We start from the raw sequence: 21,007 nt of genomic DNA, 5'->3' as shown, positions 1-21,007 counted from the left end.
TGTGGCAGGGGAGAGAACAAGCAAGCAGCTGCCATAGGTGCCTAGCATTCAGTGCGGCTGAAACCACGGCAGACACTCAGGAGGATGTGGATGCACAGAAATTAGTCAGAGGAAAGTGATGTTTAGGTATTAGATCAGAAACAAGTTTTAATGACTATGTAGGGTTATAATGGATAAAGCCCCTGCTGTAAAGTCTCACCTCAGACACACAACCATGAGAGATGCTTCTGTGTGTCCTGTGCAGGTAAAGAATTCCTGCTTTCTAATGCTTCCCATTGTGTTAGAAAGTTTATTCCAGCCCCTTTTGGTATCGCTCCCCATTCCTATTTCCACCCCACTGCCCATCCCATCCCATCCCATCCCATCCAGCAGCTTTCCTGGCCTCTCCCTGGCTCTGAGCACAACCTGTAGCTCTGCTGCTCTCCAGTGAGGACATTTGGGATCGGCAGCATCCACACCCTTCCTGACCCCTCCTGACCCCTCTGTCATGCCCAGACTCCCCCAGGGCCACCTTCCCCCCTGACAGCCCCACTGCTGCCCTGCTCCAGCCGGGACCAGGGAGATCTTTGCTGTGCCACTCAGAGAGCAGCTGGGAAGGGAATGCTGAGCCCCTGGGCCATCCTGCCCATGCCAGCTGTGCCGCTGCCATCCCAGCTCTGGGCACTCGGGATCATGTTTGCTGCAGGGAGCACAAGCCATGCCTGTGTCCCCTCCCTCCCTCCCTCCCTCCCTCCCTCCACCCCCATTCCCGGCTGGCAGCAGGAGCCAGAGGAAGGCAGCAAGCGCTGGCAGATGGGACAAAGGCAGCTCAGGGTTCAGGATGCTGTTTATTGATATCAGACTGCAGTGGGATGCAGGAACCAGGTGCCAGGGGGATTTTTGGGATCACAGCTGTGTTGGGAAATATCCCTTTGGTGAAATAGTGTTTTAGGACCTGGGAGGGAGGAGGAAAGCCATGCTCCAGTGTGCTCCCTGCAGAGCATCCCTCCCACATGCCCCTGCTCGCTTCTCCTGCAGGAATACAGTGTGGGAGGGTGATCCTGTGGGTATTTACTAATCAGGTGACTCAAGGAAACCCTCAGCCTCTCTCCCAGGGTCCCTCAGCAGTGCAGTCGAAGGGATCAACAGGCTCAGACCACTGTGTCTGTGGTGGTGTCTTTTTTGCAGGCAGAGTTGTCTTTCTGCTCATCAAAAACCCTCTGGAGAGATTCCCTTAGGGACCCCATGGAGCAGCTCCTCCAACACCTCCCCACCAGGAAGTAGATGAAGGGCTTGATGGTGCTGTTGATGCAGGTGAGCAGGAAAAAAACATGGTAGGACACAACAATGTAGCCGAGCTGCTGCAGGAAGTTCCAAAGGGTGAGGAGAAATGTGAAGAGCACAACAAGGAAGATAACAATGTCACGCCTCTTGAGTTGCTGCTGCTGGGAGCCACATTTGGCCTTATTGAGATTGATTGATCTGGAAATGACATCAGGTGCAGCAAAGAGGAGCAGGGTGATGGTGAGCATGGAGATGAGAGCCACCCGACATTGCTCCTGCTTGTGTGATGGGCACAGGGAAGCCACCGTGGGAATGACAGTGATGAGAGTGAAGAAAGCCCAGAATTGGACACTGTTCATCACCCACACCACTCGCCGGGGAAGGCGGCAGCGGCAGAAGTGCTGGCACAGCTTGGACATGGCTATCGCCATGCTGGTGTCTGTCAGCTGCCACAGCCCCCAGAAGTAGGAGACCACAGACACCTGGAAAAGGAAGCTCAGGTACACCTGGGGCATGATAGTGTAGCAGGTCACATCCTCCACCAGGAAGAGCAGGGCAGAGGGGACTGTGAAGAGGAGGAAGAAGAAGTCGATGACAGCCAGCTCAAAGATTCTGGAGTTACGGACTTTCAGGCTGAGGAGCCCGAGGACAGCCCCATTCCCAGCCAGCCCACAGAGGCCAATGAGCAGTGTGACACTGTGTATGGCCATGCTGCTGACATCCATCTCACATGGATCATCTCCTTCAGTGGGTGAGGCAGGAGCGGGGGTAACAGTGCTCTCCTCCATGGATGGACGCTGGGCAGGTGGTGGGATGCAGTCCCTGGCTGTGGTCAGAGTGGATGGGGAGTCAGTGGTTGGAGAATCCTGGAATGAACCATGCAGCTCCTCAGCAGCTCCCTGCAGCAGGAAGGATTCAGTGGAGAGAAGTGAGTTGTGCAGGGGAGGAGGGCAATGGAAATAGTGGGGTGGGAGAGGGAGGTGGGAGGGTTGGGATGTTCAGAAGGAGAATGATAAAGAACACAGAGAATAAAAATTTTCAGGTTCCCTCAAGCTGCTGAAAGACCAGCTGGACGAAAAGACAAAAGTATGTAAAGGTGTGGACAGAGAACAATAAACGTGGGTCGAACAAGAGGAGAAACAGATAAGGAGGCCTGCAGTGGTTTTGGGAAAAGTTCTGTAAGAAGAAGCAACAGCACATGGCCAAAGGAAAAGTTCAAGCAAGGTCACCTTTAATATTGCAGCATTCAGTGAATACAACCACCAGAGACCTCCATTAATGAACCTGCAGGACCATTAAAGGACTCCCAGGAGCAGGTGGATGCATGGAAAATAGTTCTAGGAAAGTGATGTTTATGCATTAGAAAAGAAACTTGTTTTTATGACTTTGAATTACTATAATGGACAAAACCCTTGTTGAAAAGTCTCTCCACACACAGAAAAAGGAGAGATCCTTCCATATGACCTGCACAGATAAAGAATTCCTGCTTCCCGATGTGTTCCACTGCATTAAAAAGTTTTTTCCATCTGATTTCAATATCAAGATACAGAAGGGAAGCTCAGGGCAGAGGAGGGAGGAGCTGGGGAGGACACTGCAGTCACTGGGAGAGGGTGGCAGGAACAGAGCAGCTGCTGGAGGAGAGGCAGGTGGGGTAGGGAGGAAGGAAAGCATTGCACTGACCTGTTCAGTGTGGGGCAGCAGCAGGCAAAGGGTGTCTGTCCAGATCAGGGGCAGTTCCCAGCATCACTTGCTCCTTTTGGATCCATATCCTAATGCAGAGCCTCCCAGGTCAGTAACATGAAGGAGAAAGTGCCCAGATCCCCAGGAGGTCCCCACTCCTGTCCCACTGACTCCTCTCTGTGCCCTGTTGCAGTTTTGCCTCCCAAGACTCGGTGGAGTCACAGGGGACTCAGAAACTGCAGTTTTGGCTACATCTGAGTTTCACTTTTTTTTTTTTTTTGGTTTGTGCTGCAAAGGAAGTGGCTTTCTAAAAAAGCTCTTCCAGAACTGTGTAAATGGCTCGTCATTTCTTCTTGATTTTCTTCTTGATTAGAAATGCTCCCCTGCAGAATGTCCCATTCTCCAACTGCTGTCCCTTTCGTCTCCCTACAGGTTTCTACCATTGCACATTTCTGTTCCCTGAGGGATCATGGTCCCTCCAGCAGCAGAGGGATGCTGGTGGTGCTGGTGGCACTGGAATGCTGGCAGTCCTGGGGAGGCAGCTGCGTGCTTGTGAGGAACAACTCCCGTTCTGGGGAGAGCTCTGGGATCATTGCCAGAGCTCCCCTGGGCCCAAAGGAGCACAGCTGAGCCAAGAATTTCCATTTTTCTCATTCTGCTGTAGGCACACTCTGTCCAAGGGGAGGACAGAAAAGAGTTGCTTGCAGCCAGGTTATCAGCAGTTAAACCCCACATTAATTACTGCCAATCCCCTTAATGATGCAATAAAAGTTATAAGAGATCAGATTTAGCAGTGCTGTTATCCCCCTATCAGCCCTTCACCAGAGCTCATCCTCCTCCTCCTCCATCCTGTGAGCACTTGTGGTTGTTTTTACTTGATCCCACCCTTTCGCCAGCAGCAACACCTTCCAAAAGTCCAGGTTGCTCCAAATGCAATTCAACCTGGCCTTGGAACACTTCCAGGGGTCCTGGGGCAGCCACAGCTTCTCTGGACAGCCTGTGCCTCAGCACCCTCACAGGGAAGGATTTCTCCCCAGTATCACATCTCAACCCACCCTCTATCAGTGGGAAGCCATATCCCCTTGTCCTGTCCCTCCAGACCCTTCTCCAAAGTCCCTCTCCAGCTCTCCTGGAGCCCCTTTAGCTCATGGATCATGAACTGTTTGCACTGGAAAGGACTGGCCCAGTGAGGGGATGTGAGATTCCACAGCTGGGGACACAAACACAGTGTCAGTGAGGAAGAGAGGAGGCAGTTCTGCTCCCAGGGTCTCCACACACACCAGATTCCAGCAGGAGCATCCCAGTTCCAGGACACATGTCAGTCTGGGTGGGAATCATCTCATTTCAGCTTTCTAGGAATTCTTTGGAATTCACTGTCGGCTGCTGTCTGACTCCCAAGGGAGTGTAGAAGATGAGTCGAATGAAATCTCTAGCTTTCTAATGGTTGTAGCCAAGAGAACAACATTGATTAACCTCTTCTCAGAAAAAATGACATTTCTGCAATATTAAATCATCCCTCTGCTGTATGCCTGTGCTCCAGCTCACACACAGCATTCCTTATTGCATGAATCCTCTTGGAAACTACATGGTTTAAGTCAAATACCATTGAAGTTGTGGTTTAAAAGTGGCAAAACAACATTTGAACCAGGAATCAAATTTTATAGTGCAGGGTCCTAGGGATTCACCCCAGGAATGAGAGGGGCAAGTTCAGGCAGCTCAGAAGACAAGATTTCAGGATTGGGGTTGCTTTAAAACGAAAGAGGAACCTGACACAGAGACAAACTGCTTTCCCACAGGTCTCATTGCTGAGGTTCTCTCCTGTTACTCATTTCCTGGACAAAGTCAAGAGCAGATTAGAAGCAGAGCTCTGATACCAGCAAAGGCTCTGAAATAGTTCCCTGTTTGTGAGAGCCCTGGAGAACATGATCCAGCAGGGACAAAAGGGGGCCTGGGACAGACCCCTCACTGGACACTGCCCAGGCTCACCCAGCAGGCTTCTCTCCCCTTTCCCAAGTGAGCATTCCAGGGAAGCTCTTGAAGATCCTGACCCAGGGACAGCAGCTGGTGTGTGTGAGGCAATGTGAACCCACAGTGTGTCTGCTCCAGTGAAATTCTCCAGGCTGAGAAAGGAAAGGTAAGACTCTTCTCTTTCAATGTAATCAGTGTCCCCCTCTTTGAGGTGGGAGCTGCTGACTGATTTTGGTGGGGGAATTGCAGTCTGTAGGGTATTAAAGGTCTAAATATTGTGGGGAAAGGGAGAGGGGGAATACTGACATGAGTGTCCTGCTGAAAGAATCCAGAAGCTCAGTGATATCAACGGACACCTGAGAATCCAGGTCAGATCCACCGAAAGACCCTCGCTCTGATATCCCCACAGGCAATCCTTTCCTTCTCCAACTCTTTTCCTCCTCCAGCTCTGTGCTGTCCAAAGCCAGGAAGGAGGTATCTCCCTGGCTTTTGTGCCAGGCAGTCATACCCATCTCCCATATCCTGCTAGCAATCTGCCCTGTCCCTTGCCTCTCCCTGTGCTGCTCCACATGGAAGCTGGGGTGGGAAAAGATGGGAAAAGCCACGTGTGGGGGACAGCAGTGTTGGTAAGGTGTGTGTGTTTGTCACCCCTGCAGCTGTGTGAGGGGAAGGAGAAGCAGCAGAGGTGTCACAATGAGCACATTGTCCCCTGCCACACAGACAGACAGCCCTGCCTGCTGGAGCCAGCCCAGTGGGAAAGTCTCCAACGGGAGCTGGAATGAGGACAAGCACTCCAACTGGACCCAGTGTGACAACAGCCACTTGAGCAGAGTCCCTGTCACGCTGCTCCTGTGCCTGTGTGGAATGGTGGGGAACGGGGCTGTCCTCTGGCTCCTCAGCTTCCACACCCACAGGAACCCCATCACCATCTGCATCCTCAGCCTGGCCATCTCTGACTTCACCTTCCTGCTCTTCATCACCATCACCCTGGGGATATTTTATGGCCCAGAGAGCTTCTGCCACCAGCTGGGCTCACGGGGAGTGACAGCCTGGCTGAACGTCACCATCCTCTTCTCTTTCACTGCCCGGCTCTACTCTCTGACAGCCCTCAGTGCTGGGACAGCTCTCTTTGTCCTCCCTGTGTCCTGCTGGCCCTGCCACCGCTCCCAGCGCTTCCTGGTGCTGCTGTGTGCTCTGCTCTGGCTCCTCTCCTTCCTGCTCACCGTCACCCCCTGTTTCTGCCCTTCGGTGCTGGTGGCCTTGGTGCTGAGCTACCTCTTCTCAGTGCTCACCCTGATCTGTTCTGCTCTAGCCCTGCTGGCCAGGCTCCTGTGCTGCTCATGGAAACAGCCCCCACGGAAGCTCTGTGCCCTGGTCCTGCTGCCTGTCACCTTCTTTCCCTTCTTCACCGCTGATTTTGGGTTCTGGCTCTTGCTGAGAGCCTTTGACCCCTCTGTCTTTGCCCTCAGCACCTCTGTCCTGCTCGCCTGTGCCAACAGCAGTGCCCACCCTCTGATTTACTTCCTGGCTGGGAGCTGTGCAAAGGAATTCACCCTCTCTGTTAGAGTTGCCTTCCAGAGGGCTTTTGAGGATGTGCCAGAGCCCTGGAATAGGGACAACACAGTGGAATCATCATAAAGTGGAATCCTCATGAAATAGAATCACTGTGAAATAGAATCATAAAACATCCTGAATTTGAATGGACTCATGAGGATCACAGAGTTCAGCTCCTGCACCAGCTCCCTGGCTATCCCAACAATCCCTCCCTGCTCCTGAGAGTGCTGTCCAAATGCTCCTGGAGCTCTGTCAGGCTGGTGCTGTGTGCAGCAGGGGAACTCCTGCCTTGGGTGGATTCTGGATGATGTGACGAATCATCATGGGAAGGTTTGGGTTGGAAGGAACCTTACAGATCGTCACATTCTGACCCTTTCTCCATGGGCAGGGACACCTTTGAAAGCTTTTGTTTTCAAGTTCTTGCTTTGAATCTCTCCTATTCAACAGCTCTGAGCTTTCTCTGCTTCAGAAATGAGCTTCCCTACCCTGTGGAATATTAAAATTGAGTCACCAAGTCTCAGACCTTCTGCAAATGGATTTTCTTGGTGTGTTTGCTTAAAAACAGCATGGATAAGAAATCTTGGCACAGCAGTGCAGAACAATTCCTGAGTGATTCCTGCCCATCTCCAGCAGGTTCTGACACATGGGAAGACTGAGGTGTGGAAAATTCACACTGAGCCCTGTTGCCCAGACGAGTGGGCAGGTGTTTGGTATTTCCTCTGGAAGCCTTTTCCCCAAAATGCACACTGAGTTTGGGGCTGTGAGCTGTCTTGTGGGCTGTCAGCACAAGGGGCTGGAGCTGGAACTGCCTCTGCTGGATCCTCCCATTTTCTCCAGGCTGTCTGGATGGTTTTAGCTCCACTCATGTTACAGCTGTGACTTGAGGTTTGGCTCCACTTGAGGTGCGTCTGAGGGAAGCTGTGGCTGCCCCTGGATCCCTGGAAGATTTCCAGCACAGATTGGATGGGGCTTGGAGCAATGTACTCTAGTGGAAGGTGTCCCTGCCTGTGGCATGGGGTTGGAAGAGAATGGTCTTTGCAGTCTCTTCCAACCCAAACCATTTTATGATTCCTTGGAAAACAAGAAGCTCAGGTACAGAGTGGCCTGGGTGACACAGGAGACAAGGAAGGTGCTTGGAGCTTAACGCGGAGGGGGAACAGGGGTGGAACCAGGCCTCTGCGTTTACCGAAAGTGTCTCTATGGCTATCGAGAGATCACTCCAGCCAGCACTGCTCTGGTGCTGTACAGAAAAGCCCTTCTCACACCCGTGCCGGTGTAAGGCACATATTCTCACTCACCCACGGAGTTGGATAACTCGTGCGTTACCAGAGACAAAGAATTCAGAGCGCTCAGTCAGCCGGAGGTTCCAGAGGTTTATTCTGAAGGGTTCCAGCGTGAAAGAGGACGAGACACCCCAGCCGTCTACATTTAAAGGGGCGGCTGGAGGGTCAGGGGAGAGGAGGCGGGGGAACACCACAACCAATGGGAGGAGGAAGGGTTGCAATCGGGGGTTAGGTTACAGCTGGGGGGATTTACATAATTTGGGGAGGAACCATCGTGTTCTCCAGGGGGGAGGACTAAGAAGGCTTCCACCAGTGGGGTTCTGCTGTATTGGAACTCCTCAGCTCCTCAGCAGTTCCTGAGATGGTATCACCCACCCCAACAACTCCCCCTTCTTTATTTAAAGGAAAGGCCTCCCCTACTTGCTTAGTTAAACACTTCTTGAGGCAACCGAACAAGCTTAGAACAAGGAAAATTATTAGGATCACCCACAGTCCAGTTTTGACTAAGGATGCTAGCCATCCCTGAAGTCCCCACTGTCCGAAAAGATCGCCAATCCAGTCTGTTTCTTTTTCTGTCTTCAGTTCTTTGATTTGATCCTTTATTTTCTGTATCGTCCCGTGGATGCTCTGGCTATGAGATGACAGGTTAAAGCAACACAGTCCTTCGAATTCCTCACAGCCATATCCATGGGCCAATAAAAGAAAATCGATGGCTGCTCTGTTTTGCAGTGTTGCATGCCTGGTGGTTTCTTCATCTTCAAGAAGCTGAGAGAGGGCACTCGAGGTTAGGTTGGCATGCTTTCCGAGCCAGCACTCAAGGTGGCTAAGTTCTCCTAGGGCTTTTGCTGCTGCTACTCCAGGCAGGAAAAACGATGCAGCAATCCTTTTAGACAATGACCAATTGATAATTTCGCTATCACAATTAGGATCTAATTGTTGTATATTTCTTTTTTGGCGGGCCAATCGAGTATGGTTTTTCCAATGCAGAATTTGGGTTTTGTTGGGTGCTAGTACAGAAAGCCTGCCAAGAGTGCACGGTCCCCCTTGGAGCTGGGATGGGATTCCAGACCACGCCTGATTCCCACAAATCAGGAACATACCTTTGGGCAGCATTTTGGGGTGTACAGATGACTCTGTTGGGATGACCTTTTTATCCTGACACCAATTACTGACAGAGTAAACTTTTCCCTGGGGTGTTGCTTTTCTACTATGACTTAATTTCTGGTGTTCTGACCAGGATAATGCCATCCGTCTTTTCGGGCTGAAGACAAACTTGAGGTAAAGGGTAGCCTGGGAGGACCCCAATAGTAGTAATTCGTGGGGTTCCTCTGGTGCTGTTGCCAGCGTGCTTACCCATTTCTCCCAAGCTTCTTTCTGGGGGAGCACCTCGTTTGCAAAAGGCAGTTCATCTTTGTGGAGAGGGATCCCCACCAGGCATGATGAAAGTGGGTCACTGACGCTGCCCATAGACAGGCACATATGGTCTTGCTGGAGTGCCTTTGCCAATGTAACCCACATATTGGTCTTTGGCTGAGGGACAATCCATGCGAGAACCTCTGGTGGTAACAGGATGCAGGAGGTCAGGAGAATGCAGAGGTAGGCAATTACAGGCATGGTGGTAAGAGAGGTATAGGTAGTCCTTTTTCTGTGGGATTTCAAGCAAAAATCATTAAAAGATGGTTTTCTGTTACTTCTTTCTTTTTTCCCCCTCATCCCCCCTTTTTTTTATAAGACACAGGTAATAAGGTTGTGGGTTAGGGAAACACATGAGGGTAACAGATAAGGGATTTGTGGGTTTGGGGAACTGCTTGAAGGCGGCACAAATAGCTGTTCACATGGCTGGAATCTTGCGCCGACGTCTTCTCCAAGCGGCACTGGTTTCTTTGTCTGGAGTTTCTTTGTCAGTGTCTGGTGTGTCATCTTTCGCCTGCTCAGGAGCTGTCACTGACGGTCGGAGGTAGGGCTTTACATATTTTCCTGGTATCCACTTGGGTCCTGAAGGTGTGGAAACACAAGCATATCCCCTCCCCCATACAATTAGTGAAAAAGGGCCTGATATTTGATGGCTTTCTGGATCTTTGATTAACACTGGTGGTTGTTCTTTTAATTTGGCTTGGGTCGAATTGGTAAAATGCCGGAACACAGGGGGGTCAGGCTCTTCAAACGAACTGTTTAAGAAATTTATTGTAAAAAGGGCTTTGCAGAGTCTCATAATGGGAGAATTGAGTTCTGACCCTCCCCGCTGTTGGTCTAGGACCCTCTTAATTGTCTGGTGGGTCCTCTCAACTATGGATTGTCCTGTGGGGGAGTGGGGGATACCTGTAATGTGTTTGATGCCCCATGAGCTAAAAAACTCTTGAAGTTTGTTAGAGATGTAAGCTGGACCGTTGTCAGTTTTTATCTCAGCAGGAACGCCCAGGGTAGCAAAAGCAAGGAGAAAGTGCTGTATAACATCTCTTGCCTTTTCTCCTGCATGGGCAGATGCAAAAACAGCTCCAGAAAATGTGTCTACAGAAACGTGCACATATTTCAATCTGCCAAACTGGGGGACATGGGTTACATCTGTTTGCCAGACTTCACAGCTGCCCAGACCCCGGGGGTTAACTCCAGACCCTAATGATGGCACTTGGTAGCTCTGACAGCTAGGACAGGTTGCTACAATTGCCCTTGCCTGGTTTCGGGGTAATTTAAACATTCTCATCAGTGCTGGTACATTCTGATGGTAAAATTGATGGCTCAGCTTTGCCTGAGCAAAGGTGTCTGGAATGTTAGGAGCTTTCACCGGCATAGCTAGAGCGTCTGCCCTCCGATTCCCTTCAGCAACTGGTCCAGGGAGATCGGTGTGTGACCTTACATGCATCACATGGAACGGCTGCTTTCTGTGGGACAGCAGAAAAACAAGTTTTGAGAGCAGTTTATACAATTTAGTGTAAGAATTGACTCCGTGGGGTTCAGTTATGGGGGTAAAAATAGAGGCAAGAGATCTTCAAAGCACGTGGGTTTATTGCGAAATAGAGTGGGGGTGAGAGGCCTGCTGAGTCGCAAGACGCGACTCCAAGCAGGCCAGCAGAGAGAGGAGAGAGAGAGAGAGAGAGAGCAGGAAGAGAAGAGCTTAAAGAGAGCGATTTGCCGTTTACAATACAATAAATTGTCTTCTCTGTTGAATATTCAACTCTTCTTTAACCAATCTAAGACAAACTACAAGTCCTACAGCATTTACATACAGCCTATAAGAGTCATCACATTAGCATATAGGGTCTTGTTTCAAACCTTAGAAAAACTGCCTTTTTGGGATTTCTATCAGGCAGGTAAGGTCAGCCCTGGCCCTTGGACTTGCCTGGGCAGAGGGCATTGTTCAATCAGGAAGGGGGATTACCTGCCTTGGCCATACCATTGTCCTCTAGTTACTCTACAACTCGAATCTTGTTTTCATTTTAATCTCGCTCATATTTCCCATATTCTCATCATCTTTTGCAAGGCTATCATATCTGTAAGGCCTTCCTATTTCATCTTCCCCAACAATTTAGGATTTGACACTTCTTTTAGCCAGGCATGTTCTGCTCTGGCGACTACTCCAGCTACATAAGCTGAATCTGTTACCAGATTAATAGGTTCTTCGAACATCTCAAAAGCTCTAACAGCAGCCGCAAGTTCCGCAATTTGCGGTGAGCCTTCGATTATTTGGATATCGTGCTCCCACACTTGCGTTTTGGGATGTTTCCAAGTCACGACTGACTTATGGGATTTCCCGGAGCCATCTGTAAAAACAGTTAGAGCCTTGAGAGGGGTTCGATTTTGGAGTTCTTTTGGGGCCAAATGAAAAGCCGAATTGAATAATTTGTGTTTTGGATGATGATTTGAAATCTTGCCTGGATAACTATCCAGAGCAACTTGAAGGTGTTCATTTGTTTGGAGTAAGTTTGCTAAGGATTCACTTTCCAATGACGGATAGATGCAGGTGAAATCACACCCTGCAAGGGTACGGAGGCGTGCTCTGGCTCTCATAATTAGTTGAGCCACTAGTTCCTTTCTTGTTGTTATGGTTTTGAGCGGCTGATGTGGTAAGAAAATCCACTCTATTATAAGAAGTGGGTCTTTTTGTGCAGTGTCCCATTGAAAAATCAGTCCATACAGCCTAGGTGACTCACCCAGAACGATGAAATTAAAAGGCAACTCAGGACTTGTCCGATGGGCTTGGCGAGAAGACAGGGCAAGCTGTACCTTAGCGATGGATTCCCGGGCCTCCTCTGTGATGACTCGGGGCGAGTCCAGGTGGTCACAGCCTTTCAGGAGGTTAAACAGCGGAGCAAGGTCTTGCGTAGTAATTCCCAGCAGAGGACGAATCCAGTTTATAGAACCACACAGTTGGTGCAAGTCCCGGAGTGTCTTTGGGTTGTCTTTGATGGTGAGCTGCTGGGGTACGATGGTCCGTTCGCTGATGCGGAGTCCCAGGTAGGTCCACGGGCAGGTACGCTGAATCTTTTCCTGCTGGATCTCAAACCCTGCTTTCTCAATGGCTTGAATAGTTTTTTCTAGAGTTAAGTTCAGGTATTTATTATTTGGTGCACAAATTAACACATCATCCATGTAGTGGAGAATGATAGAACGTGCAAACTCTTTGCAGATGGGGGACAGGACGTGAGCCACGTACCATTGGCAAATAGTTGGAGAATTTTTCATACCCTGGGGCAACACACACCAGTGGTATCTGCGCTGGGGGGCTTCCTGGTTTAGGGATGGCACGGAGAAAGCAAACCGAGGAGCATCACTTGGGTGTAGGGGGATTGTGAAGAAACAGTCCTTAATGTCAATGACAGCAAGCTTCCAATTCCTAGGAAGCATTGAGGGCGAGGGCAGGCCAGGCTGTAGGGGTCCCATATCTTCAATGACTTCATTGATTTTCCTGAGGTCTTGGAGGAGCCTCCATTTGTCTTTTCCAGGTTTCCGTATGACAAAGACAGGGGAGTTCCAAGGGCTATTAGATGGTACAATATGACCTTTGGCGAGCTGTTCTTCTACTAGGGATTCTAAAGCGCTGAGCTTCTCTGTGCTTAAGGGCCACTGGGTCACCCACACGGGGTCGCTTGTCTTCCAGGTTAGGGGCGGGGTGGAGTGCACCCCAGTGGCCCCAACTAAAAATCCTGAGATGGAGGTGGGATTACCAGCTGAGTCCCCCACTGGGTAAGGAGATCTCTGCCCCAGAGGGTAAAACCAGAGTCAATTACGTACGGGCGGATGGTGGCTGTGTGACCTTCAGGGCTTTCTATGATGATATTATTTGTACTCCTCTGGGAAGTTGCTGACCCTCCTATGCCTGTGATTCTGCCGCCTGCTGGTTTGGTCTTCCAGTCCTAGGGCCATTCTGCTCGAGAAATGATGGTTACATCGGCCCCTGTGTCTACCATCCCTGTCAGGTAAGCAGTGGATTTATCATTGTGTAGTTTACAATGCATCATGGGCTTGTCTGCGCCTACAACTTCTGCCCACCATATGGAAGGTGTTCTGTGGCACCTGGGGTGGTTTTCAGGCAGTATGATAGCTTGTGCTACTACCTGACCCTTTGATAGAAACCAGGGAGTGTTGTTACAGGAGACAGAAATTTGTACTTGTCCATTGGGGTCTATTTTGTGCACCTCGGGTAAAATAAAAAGTTCAGGTGGACCATGCTTAGTGTCCCCGACTACTAGAATGTCCACAGTCCTGTCAAAAGGTTTTTCAAAGCCCACATATATGTGTTGTTGATTTCCATTGCGGAAGTGGTGTGTATCAGTACTTACAAGACAGAGTCTTTTGTCTGTTCCGCTGTGTGGTGTGCTGTTATCATCCATGGCAGGGGTGGCAGGGCAGGGAGAGACGGCTGTAGAATTTTTGTCCTGGCGCGGAGCCGTGCCGCGCTTCAATGTTCGTTTCCCTGGTCCTTCTGATGGTGATGCTGGCAGGGACAGCCTGGGGGCACAGCTTCAGTATTATTGTTAGTATTTCTCTTAACACGCTTTGGTTTAGGGCAGTCTTTGGCAATGTGTTCAAAACTCCCACAATTATAACATCTCCGTGGAGGTTTCTGAGAAGCTGCTAGTGCTTCTGCTACCCCTTTTGAAACTGCTTGGGCTATGGTTGCCTCAGGAGATGCTAATTTGGTGCAAGCCTCAATCATCTGATCGAGGGTAGGAGGTGGGTCTAGTGGGAGTGCCTGGAGGACTTTTTTACAACTCTCATTAGCATTTGCCATAGCTAATGCACGCAGCAGCTCCTTTTGGGCTTCTGGATTCCCAACTTGCTTTTCAACTGACTCTTTTAGTCTATCGAAGAATTTTATAAAGGACTCGTTGATAGTTTGTTTTATGGTGGAGAAATTCAGAGAGGGAGTGGAATCCGAGGGGGTTGAGAGCAAAGCTCTGTCAGCCTCTCTTTTGATATCTTCTAAAATCAGTTCAGGCAATTGTCTCGCCTGATCCTGGGGTTTAACCAGGTTTCCTTCCCCGCAAAGATCATCTAGTGTTATGTGAGCCCTGTTGGCATCTCTGTGATATACCTGGAGGAGGTCTTTTAATTGTTTTCTCCAAGTTCTGTCCCACAGCATGTATTCTCCAGGTGACAGAAGGCATGCCATAAGATTTTTTATATCATGTGGGACCAGTACATTCGCAGCAAAGGTAGCTTGGAGTAGGTTCTTAAAGTAAGGGGAGTTACGCCCAAAATCCTTCCCTGCCTTGCACATCTCTTTTATCTGTGCGTATGGGAGGGCATCCCAGCGGGGGTTTCCTCCAGCTTTATTATAATGGACTGGAGCAGCAGTGACAGAGATTTTGTTTGCTATTTCCCAGTGCCCCTCGTGTGCTGCTTGTCTGCGTATATCAAGCCAGGGATCCTCTTCAGAATCGCTGCTTTCCTCATCCGAAGAAGAGCAGGCAGCCCGACGCCGGTGCCGGCGGGGCTGGCTCTTCCTCTGTCGCTGGCCGGCTCCGTTGCCGTGGGAACCGGGGAGGAGCGGGGCAGTGGGCGTAGCGCCGCAGGGGAGGGGGGGGTGAACGAGGGAGGGACCCGCGCTGGGATGGGAGCTCCCCGCGGGGGGCAGGGCTGACGCAGGGACGACACCCGACACCGCGTGGGGGGGTGAACCCGGCGCAGGAATACCCGATGATGCAAGGGGCGGGGCCGATGCCAGCCCGGGAAGTTTAAGCTGATAAGGATCAGGCATGCTAGCTTGTATCTCCACGTGGTCCGCGCCATATTGACCCACGGCAGGGGGTGGGTAACGCATGGTTTGTGCCGTCTCGTGAGAAACATGGAGTCAAGGCAGGGAGGTTTTGGGGAGCTGGGAAGAGGGTGAGGGACAGGCTCGAGCCGGGCTGGCCAGACCCGGCTGGAGCAGGGGATAGGGGAGAGAGCGCTCCTCCCCCCTGGGGTTCCGAGGGTTTGGGGACAGCGGGGGAGGGGACAGACACGGGGGAGGCAGCACGAGAGAGATCTGAATTTTTAGGCAGAACTGTTTCAGTCTTGGCGTTCTTAACAGACTTATAAATCACTACAAACAAAGGGAGAAAATTAGCAACCTTTCGATCCCCAGCCTGTGTGAGAACAGTCAGCTCGTGTCCGATTTTATCCCAAAAGCTAAGAGATTGAACAGTAGCTACAGAAACATTTGGAAAGATGTTAAAAATCCAGCGAACAAAACATTTTAAATTCCCCTTAGAGAACTGGGAATTATCTGACTTAAGAGTAGTTTTAAGGGAGGTATAAAGCTCTGATTGAGGACGGGTTAACTTCCCACCCATATTCCCCAAATAAATTCTTCCCAACACCGAAAGAAAAAAATTAAGGAGAAAAACAAAAGGAGGATTCACCCCAGCAAAGCCTCACTTACCACCTCGAGGCTTCCGAGAGTGTAAAAGAAATTTCGGCGTGGTTTTCTGGTTTGGCCGATATCTCCTGTCCCAGACAAACGGAGATTTCTCGGCTGCCTCTTTAAACAGATCTAATAAAACTTAGACCTGTTTTCGAGGGAAGTAGCTGCTCCGATCGTGACATCTATGGCATAAAGCCTTCCGAGACACTTTCAGGGATTTTTCAGGTCCCTGTTCGGGCGCCACTTAATGCGGAGGGGGAGGAGGGGTGGAACCAGGCCTCTGCGTTTACCGAAAGTGTCTCTATGGCTTTTCGAGAGATCACTCCAGTCAGCACTGCCTGGTGCTGTACAGAAAAGCCCTTCTCACACCCGTGCCGGTGTAAGGCACATATTCTCACTCACCCACGGAGTTGGATAACTCGTGCGTTACCAGAGACAAAGAATTCAGAGCGCTCAGTCAGCCGGAGGTTCCAGAGGTTTATTCTGAAGGGTTCCAGCGTGAAAGAGGACGAGACACCCCAGCCGTCTACATTTAAAGGGGCGGCTGGAGGGTCAGGGGAGAGGAGGCGGGGGGAACACCACAACCAATGGGAGGAGGAAGGGTTGCAATCGGGGGTTAGGTTACAGCTGGGGGGATTTACATAATTTGGGGAGGAACCATCGTGTTCTCCAGGGGGGAGGACTAAGAAGGCTTCCACCAGTGGGGTTCTGCTGTATTGGAACTCCTCAGCTCCTCAGCAGTTCCTGAGATGGTATCACCCACCCCAACAGGAGCTAGAAAAATACATGGAAGGATCATGATCCTTCTGCACTTGCCTTGGGAGAAACTCCCTTCATGATGGGAGTCCTTTCCTGGATAAGAGGTTGTACCTCAGAAAGTTTCTACTTTCCAATGGACAGGAAAATGAGAGACAGGGAAAGAAAATCCCTCTCAGCTGTGGATGTTGCTCTGTTCTGTTAATCATTAACAACTTTGTTTCTAAATGATTTTTAGATATTTTACCTCATGTGTGTCTCCAAAGCATGACTCACCACCCAAGGCTTTCACTCTCACTTCCCTTTCCAGAAGCAGTGGCACATTGCTTTCCCCTGGATTTAAGGCAGTGGGAAAAGGAGGGACAAGTTCCTCTGAGCAAGAGATGTGTCTGCTGCCCAGATCTCTCCCAGGAGGAATGAGGAGCTCTTGGCACTGTCTACATCATCCCAAGTATTACAAGAACGTGCCTTAGGAAGAGCTCTGGTATGAGAAAGGTACTTGCCCTCCTCACACAAGACAGAGGCTTTAGAGTGGGCAAAACTACGGAAACGAGCAATTTTTGGACACTGTTCACCAGGGATGAGCTCTGCAGCAAATGGATGTCCTTTATTCAAGAAATTTTGGGGGCAGAGTTACCATGTTGGAAACAAACAAAACGAATAAAGCCAGATCTAATTATGGGGTGGTAACAATGTGAAAAAGATCAGTACAACCTGGATTTTGGCTCAAGCTTCTGTGCAGAGTTGCTGTTCAGCTCCTCCTGAGAATGGCCAGGTTCAGGATGGAGGTGCTGAAGGGCTTCCTTGGACATTGATGCTGGGGAACCAGAGGATGGCCCCATTCTGCAGAACAGCAGCATAACCCCCTGATTTCTGCACAATAAAATGGTCCAAGCACCTGGCTATGTGAATTTCCTTATTTCAAGCTCTTTTTTGGTCACAGGCACCAGAATTCTGTGGAATTCACCATCGTCCCTGCACTTTACTCGGAATGATTTAATTATGGAATGGAAGAATGTGACAAATTCCCACTTAATGGGCAAGGGAATGTTGCTGTCCCTCCCTTAACTCAGCAGCCCTGCCTGGGGTCAGTTTAGTCTCTTCCCATCAGCAGGGAGTGCAGGGCTGGCTCTGTCAGACAGAAAGGGAAGGATGCTCCTTGAGATCCTTACCTTTCTCCTGCCATCTAGAGGCCCCAGCCCCACAGAGATTTGGGAAATCACTGCCACCCCATGCTGGATGTGTCCCCAGGACTTAACCTGTCACACTCTGTCAATGCAGGAGATCCCCCAAAACCCCATGAAACTCATCTGCTGAGCCAAAGGAGATGGAGTTTATTCCCTGAGGCTGAGGCAATGAGGGTCATTCATAGGGAATACAGGAACAGGACTGAGCTCAGAGCCATGTGCCCACATGGTCCCATATTTGTGGGTGTCTTTGAGGTGACACATCTCCAGGTGCCTCACAGAGCTGTCTCCTCCACCACAGCAGTGTCCCCAGGGCCATGGCTGCCCTCCTCACTCCTAGCTTTCTCCTCAAACACCCTCTGCAGAGCGACTTTGACGGAGCGCTGGAAGCGACGCTGCCGCCAGCTCCCCACAAGCACATAAATCACAGGGTTGAGGCTGCTGTTCAGCAGTGCCAGCAGAAAGTAGATGTTTCCAGGGACTAAAGCATCAGAATAAGGAAGAGAGAGGAGAACCTCCACACAGAAAGGGATGCCACAGGCGAAGAAGAGCAGGACATTGAGCAGGATGGTGACAAAGAGCCTCCCTGGGTGTCTCCTCTGGGAGCCACAGCAGAGCTTGAGGAACAGGAGCAGGTTGGAAACCAACATCATGAGGGAAAAAGCCACGGAAATGGTGAGGGCTACACCTGCAAGGATGGTCGCAGAGTACCGAATAAAGGTAAAGGTGACATAGAAGGAGGACACCAAAACCCCAATGAGAACCCAGAGGGACCCACTGATGACACCTGAGAGGTGCCGGGGGCGGTGGCAGCGATACCAGATGGGGCAGAGGATGGAGACACAGCGCTCCACGCTGAGGGCTGTCAGCAGCCCCAGGCCACTCAGGTAAAACAGGTGGCATGGGTACCCAAGGACAATCACAAAATACCTATAGTGATCAATAAAACGAAACAAAGACGTGCAAAATATTGCTATGGTCAGAAAAGCCAGAAAAAACAGGGAGAACAGGAGGAGCAGGGAGAAGTCACCTACAGCCAGATTTAGGGTGTAGACAGTGAAAGGGTTCTGCTTCATGTGGAAGCCCAGGAACCACACGACCATCCCATTCCCCACCAGCCCACAGAGGGAAATCCCCAGACCAACCCCAGAAATGGCAATCCTTGTATATGGAATGCCCAAGTATACACGTGTCAGAAATTCCTCCCAGTCCAGATATCCATAAATTGTATCATTCAAGGTGAAGTTTGTTGTGCTGGTCTCCTCCATGGGGAATGATCCTGTTCCCAGTGGCTGCCTTCTCTTTCTTCCACCACCTTCTAGGGACAGATGGGGAACCAGAGGGAAATAAGGGCCATCAGCATTCCCAGCACTTTCCATCTGCTCTCACAGCCCCACACCAGCCCCCACCCCTGCAGTGCCCAGGACAAATTCCCACCCTGTCCACTCCTGTCCCTAGAAAGGAAGCATCACCCACTACTCCATCCCTGGACTCTTACCTCCAAGTAGGAACAGCTCTGTCACAGGAGCCCCAGGGGAAAATGATCTGGGGATGGCTGCTGGGACCACAGGCTCTGCTTCAGCCTCATTCCTTGTGCCTGGTGTGCAGCCCTTAGCCCAGAGATCACATCCCATGGTCAGAGCCTCCCCTCACAATCTCACCACATCAGTGACAGCTTCCCCTCACATGTCCCAGGGACAGAGATCTTGTCAGGAGGAGGTGGCCATGTCACCCCCTTCCTCTCTTCCTGCCATTCTCTGCTGTTGTCCCACCATGTGAGGGGCTTCTGGCTTTCCCTGTGTGGTGGTGGATGGTGGGTATCCATCAACACAGGAAGGGACATATAACATTCCCAGGATGGCAGAGAGGTGAGAGAGATGAGCCAGAGACCTCCAAGAGTGAGAAATCCCTGATGTGCAGACCTGCAACAGCACAAGTTGCTCAGTGCCTCTAGTGACATGTATCTGGTGCTCAAAGACTTCTCCCAACTGCTTCCTGGGAGACACTTCCAGGAGTTGCACCTTTCTCCATCTCCCTCTCAGGGATGGACCTTGAACTTGTGTTCTCTCCTTGTTTCAAGTCTTCCTCTTGCTCTAAATCCTGCAGCTCCAGGCTGGACACCCTGGAGAGACCATGGACCTTGTGCATTAACAAGGATATCTTTGGAGCACATCAGTCTGGGGGATGACAAGCACAGGATACAGCTCCAGAGGAGATGGAAAATGCATGAAAGAAGGGCAGAAAATAAGCACCAAAATCCCAGTCCCTTTGCTGTGAAAGGCTGAGGTTGTGTGGCAGGAACCACTTGGAGATAAGAGCACACTGGCAGCACCATGTACCCCACAAACCTAATCTCAGAGGAGACACATGCTCAGCAGGGGTAATTGGGCTGCTGATTGTGGTTAGATGGAATGTGATGAGAGGCTGTGGGCAAAGCCCTCGTGCAGTCCTGTGTCTGGGCACTGGTGATTTCCCACAGCAAGTGGACACAAGGCCAGTGCTTGTCCTCATGGCTGCTGCTCAGGGGCTCTGTTGGCACCCAAGGGGCAGGGACTGGGTTCACAATGAGGTCTGGCATTTCTGAGGGGTTCACAAAACCCTGTAAAAGCTGAAAGGACCATAGTGGAGCAGGCTTTCCATGGACAGGATCTTCCCTCACCAGAGGAGTATTTTGCCTCAAGGTTCACAGCATCTGAAGGGACATAATATTATCTGTACTGTACTCTCCTTCTTCATTGTTTTAGACCCAGTAAATGGTGTTTAAAATTATAGAATTTCAGTGTCTGAATTAATAGGATCATAGCAGATCAGCAGCTCCTCATGAAGAACTGGGGGGAGGAGAGGAAGGGGGTGATGAAGCCACCTCCTCCTGACAAGATCTCTGTCCCTGGGACATGTGAGGGGAAGCTGTCACTGATGTGGTGAGATTGTGAGGGGAAGCTCTGACTATGGGATGTGATCTCTGGGCTAAGGGCTGCACACCAGGCACGAGGGATGAGGCTGAAGCAGAGCCTGTGGTCCCAGCAGCCACCACCAGATCCTTTTCCCGTGGGGTTCCTGTGACAGCACTGTTCCTACAGGAGGTAAGAGTCCAGGGATGGAGTAGTGACAGATTTGTCCTGCCCTGGGCCTGGGCACTGCAGGGGTGGAGGTTCTTCCTGGGGCTGTGTGAGCAGATGGGAAGTGCTGGGAATTCTGATGGCCCTTATTTCCCTCTGGTTCCCCATCTCTCCCTAGGAAGTGGTGGGAAAAAGAGAAGGCTGCCACTGGGAACGGGATCATTCACAATGGAGGAGACCAGCACAACAAACCTCACCCTGAATGGATCTGTGGACTTGGAGGAATATCTCCCAGATCAATGCTCCAGCTTTCCCTACACACTGATTGCTCTTGCAGGGGTCTGTCTGGGGATTTCCCTCTGTGGGCTGGTGGGGAATGGGATGGTTGTGTGGTTCCTGGGCTTCCACATG

The 21,007-nt window shown here is 50.7% G+C and overlaps 2 protein-coding genes across 2 annotated transcripts; one reads left to right on the top strand and one right to left on the bottom strand.

Annotated features, from left to right (window-relative positions):
* Positions 1 to 1,130: 1,130 nt before the first annotated feature.
* On the bottom strand, positions 1,131 to 2,051 carry LOC146436893 (mas-related G-protein coupled receptor member A8-like). The gene has a single exon (XM_085063855.1). The coding sequence runs from the start codon at positions 2,049 to 2,051 to the stop codon at positions 1,131 to 1,133; it is 921 nt and encodes a 306-aa protein (XP_084919981.1).
* A 3,553-nt stretch (positions 2,052 to 5,604) lies between these two features.
* Positions 5,605 to 6,633, top strand: LOC146436892 (mas-related G-protein coupled receptor member X2-like). The gene has a single exon (XM_085063854.1). The coding sequence runs from the start codon at positions 5,605 to 5,607 to the stop codon at positions 6,547 to 6,549; it is 945 nt and encodes a 314-aa protein (XP_084919980.1). The 3' UTR covers positions 6,550 to 6,633.
* Positions 6,634 to 21,007: the final 14,374 nt, after the last annotated feature.

The sequence above is a fragment of the Lichenostomus cassidix genome, chromosome 5 (genome assembly GCF_008360975.1).
Source record: "Lichenostomus cassidix isolate B80296 chromosome 5, HeHo_3.0, whole genome shotgun sequence".
Lineage (NCBI taxonomy): Eukaryota > Metazoa > Chordata > Aves > Passeriformes > Meliphagidae > Lichenostomus > Lichenostomus cassidix.
The sequence above is the reverse complement of the archived record's forward strand: the minus strand, read 5'-3'. Positions and strand labels throughout refer to the sequence as shown.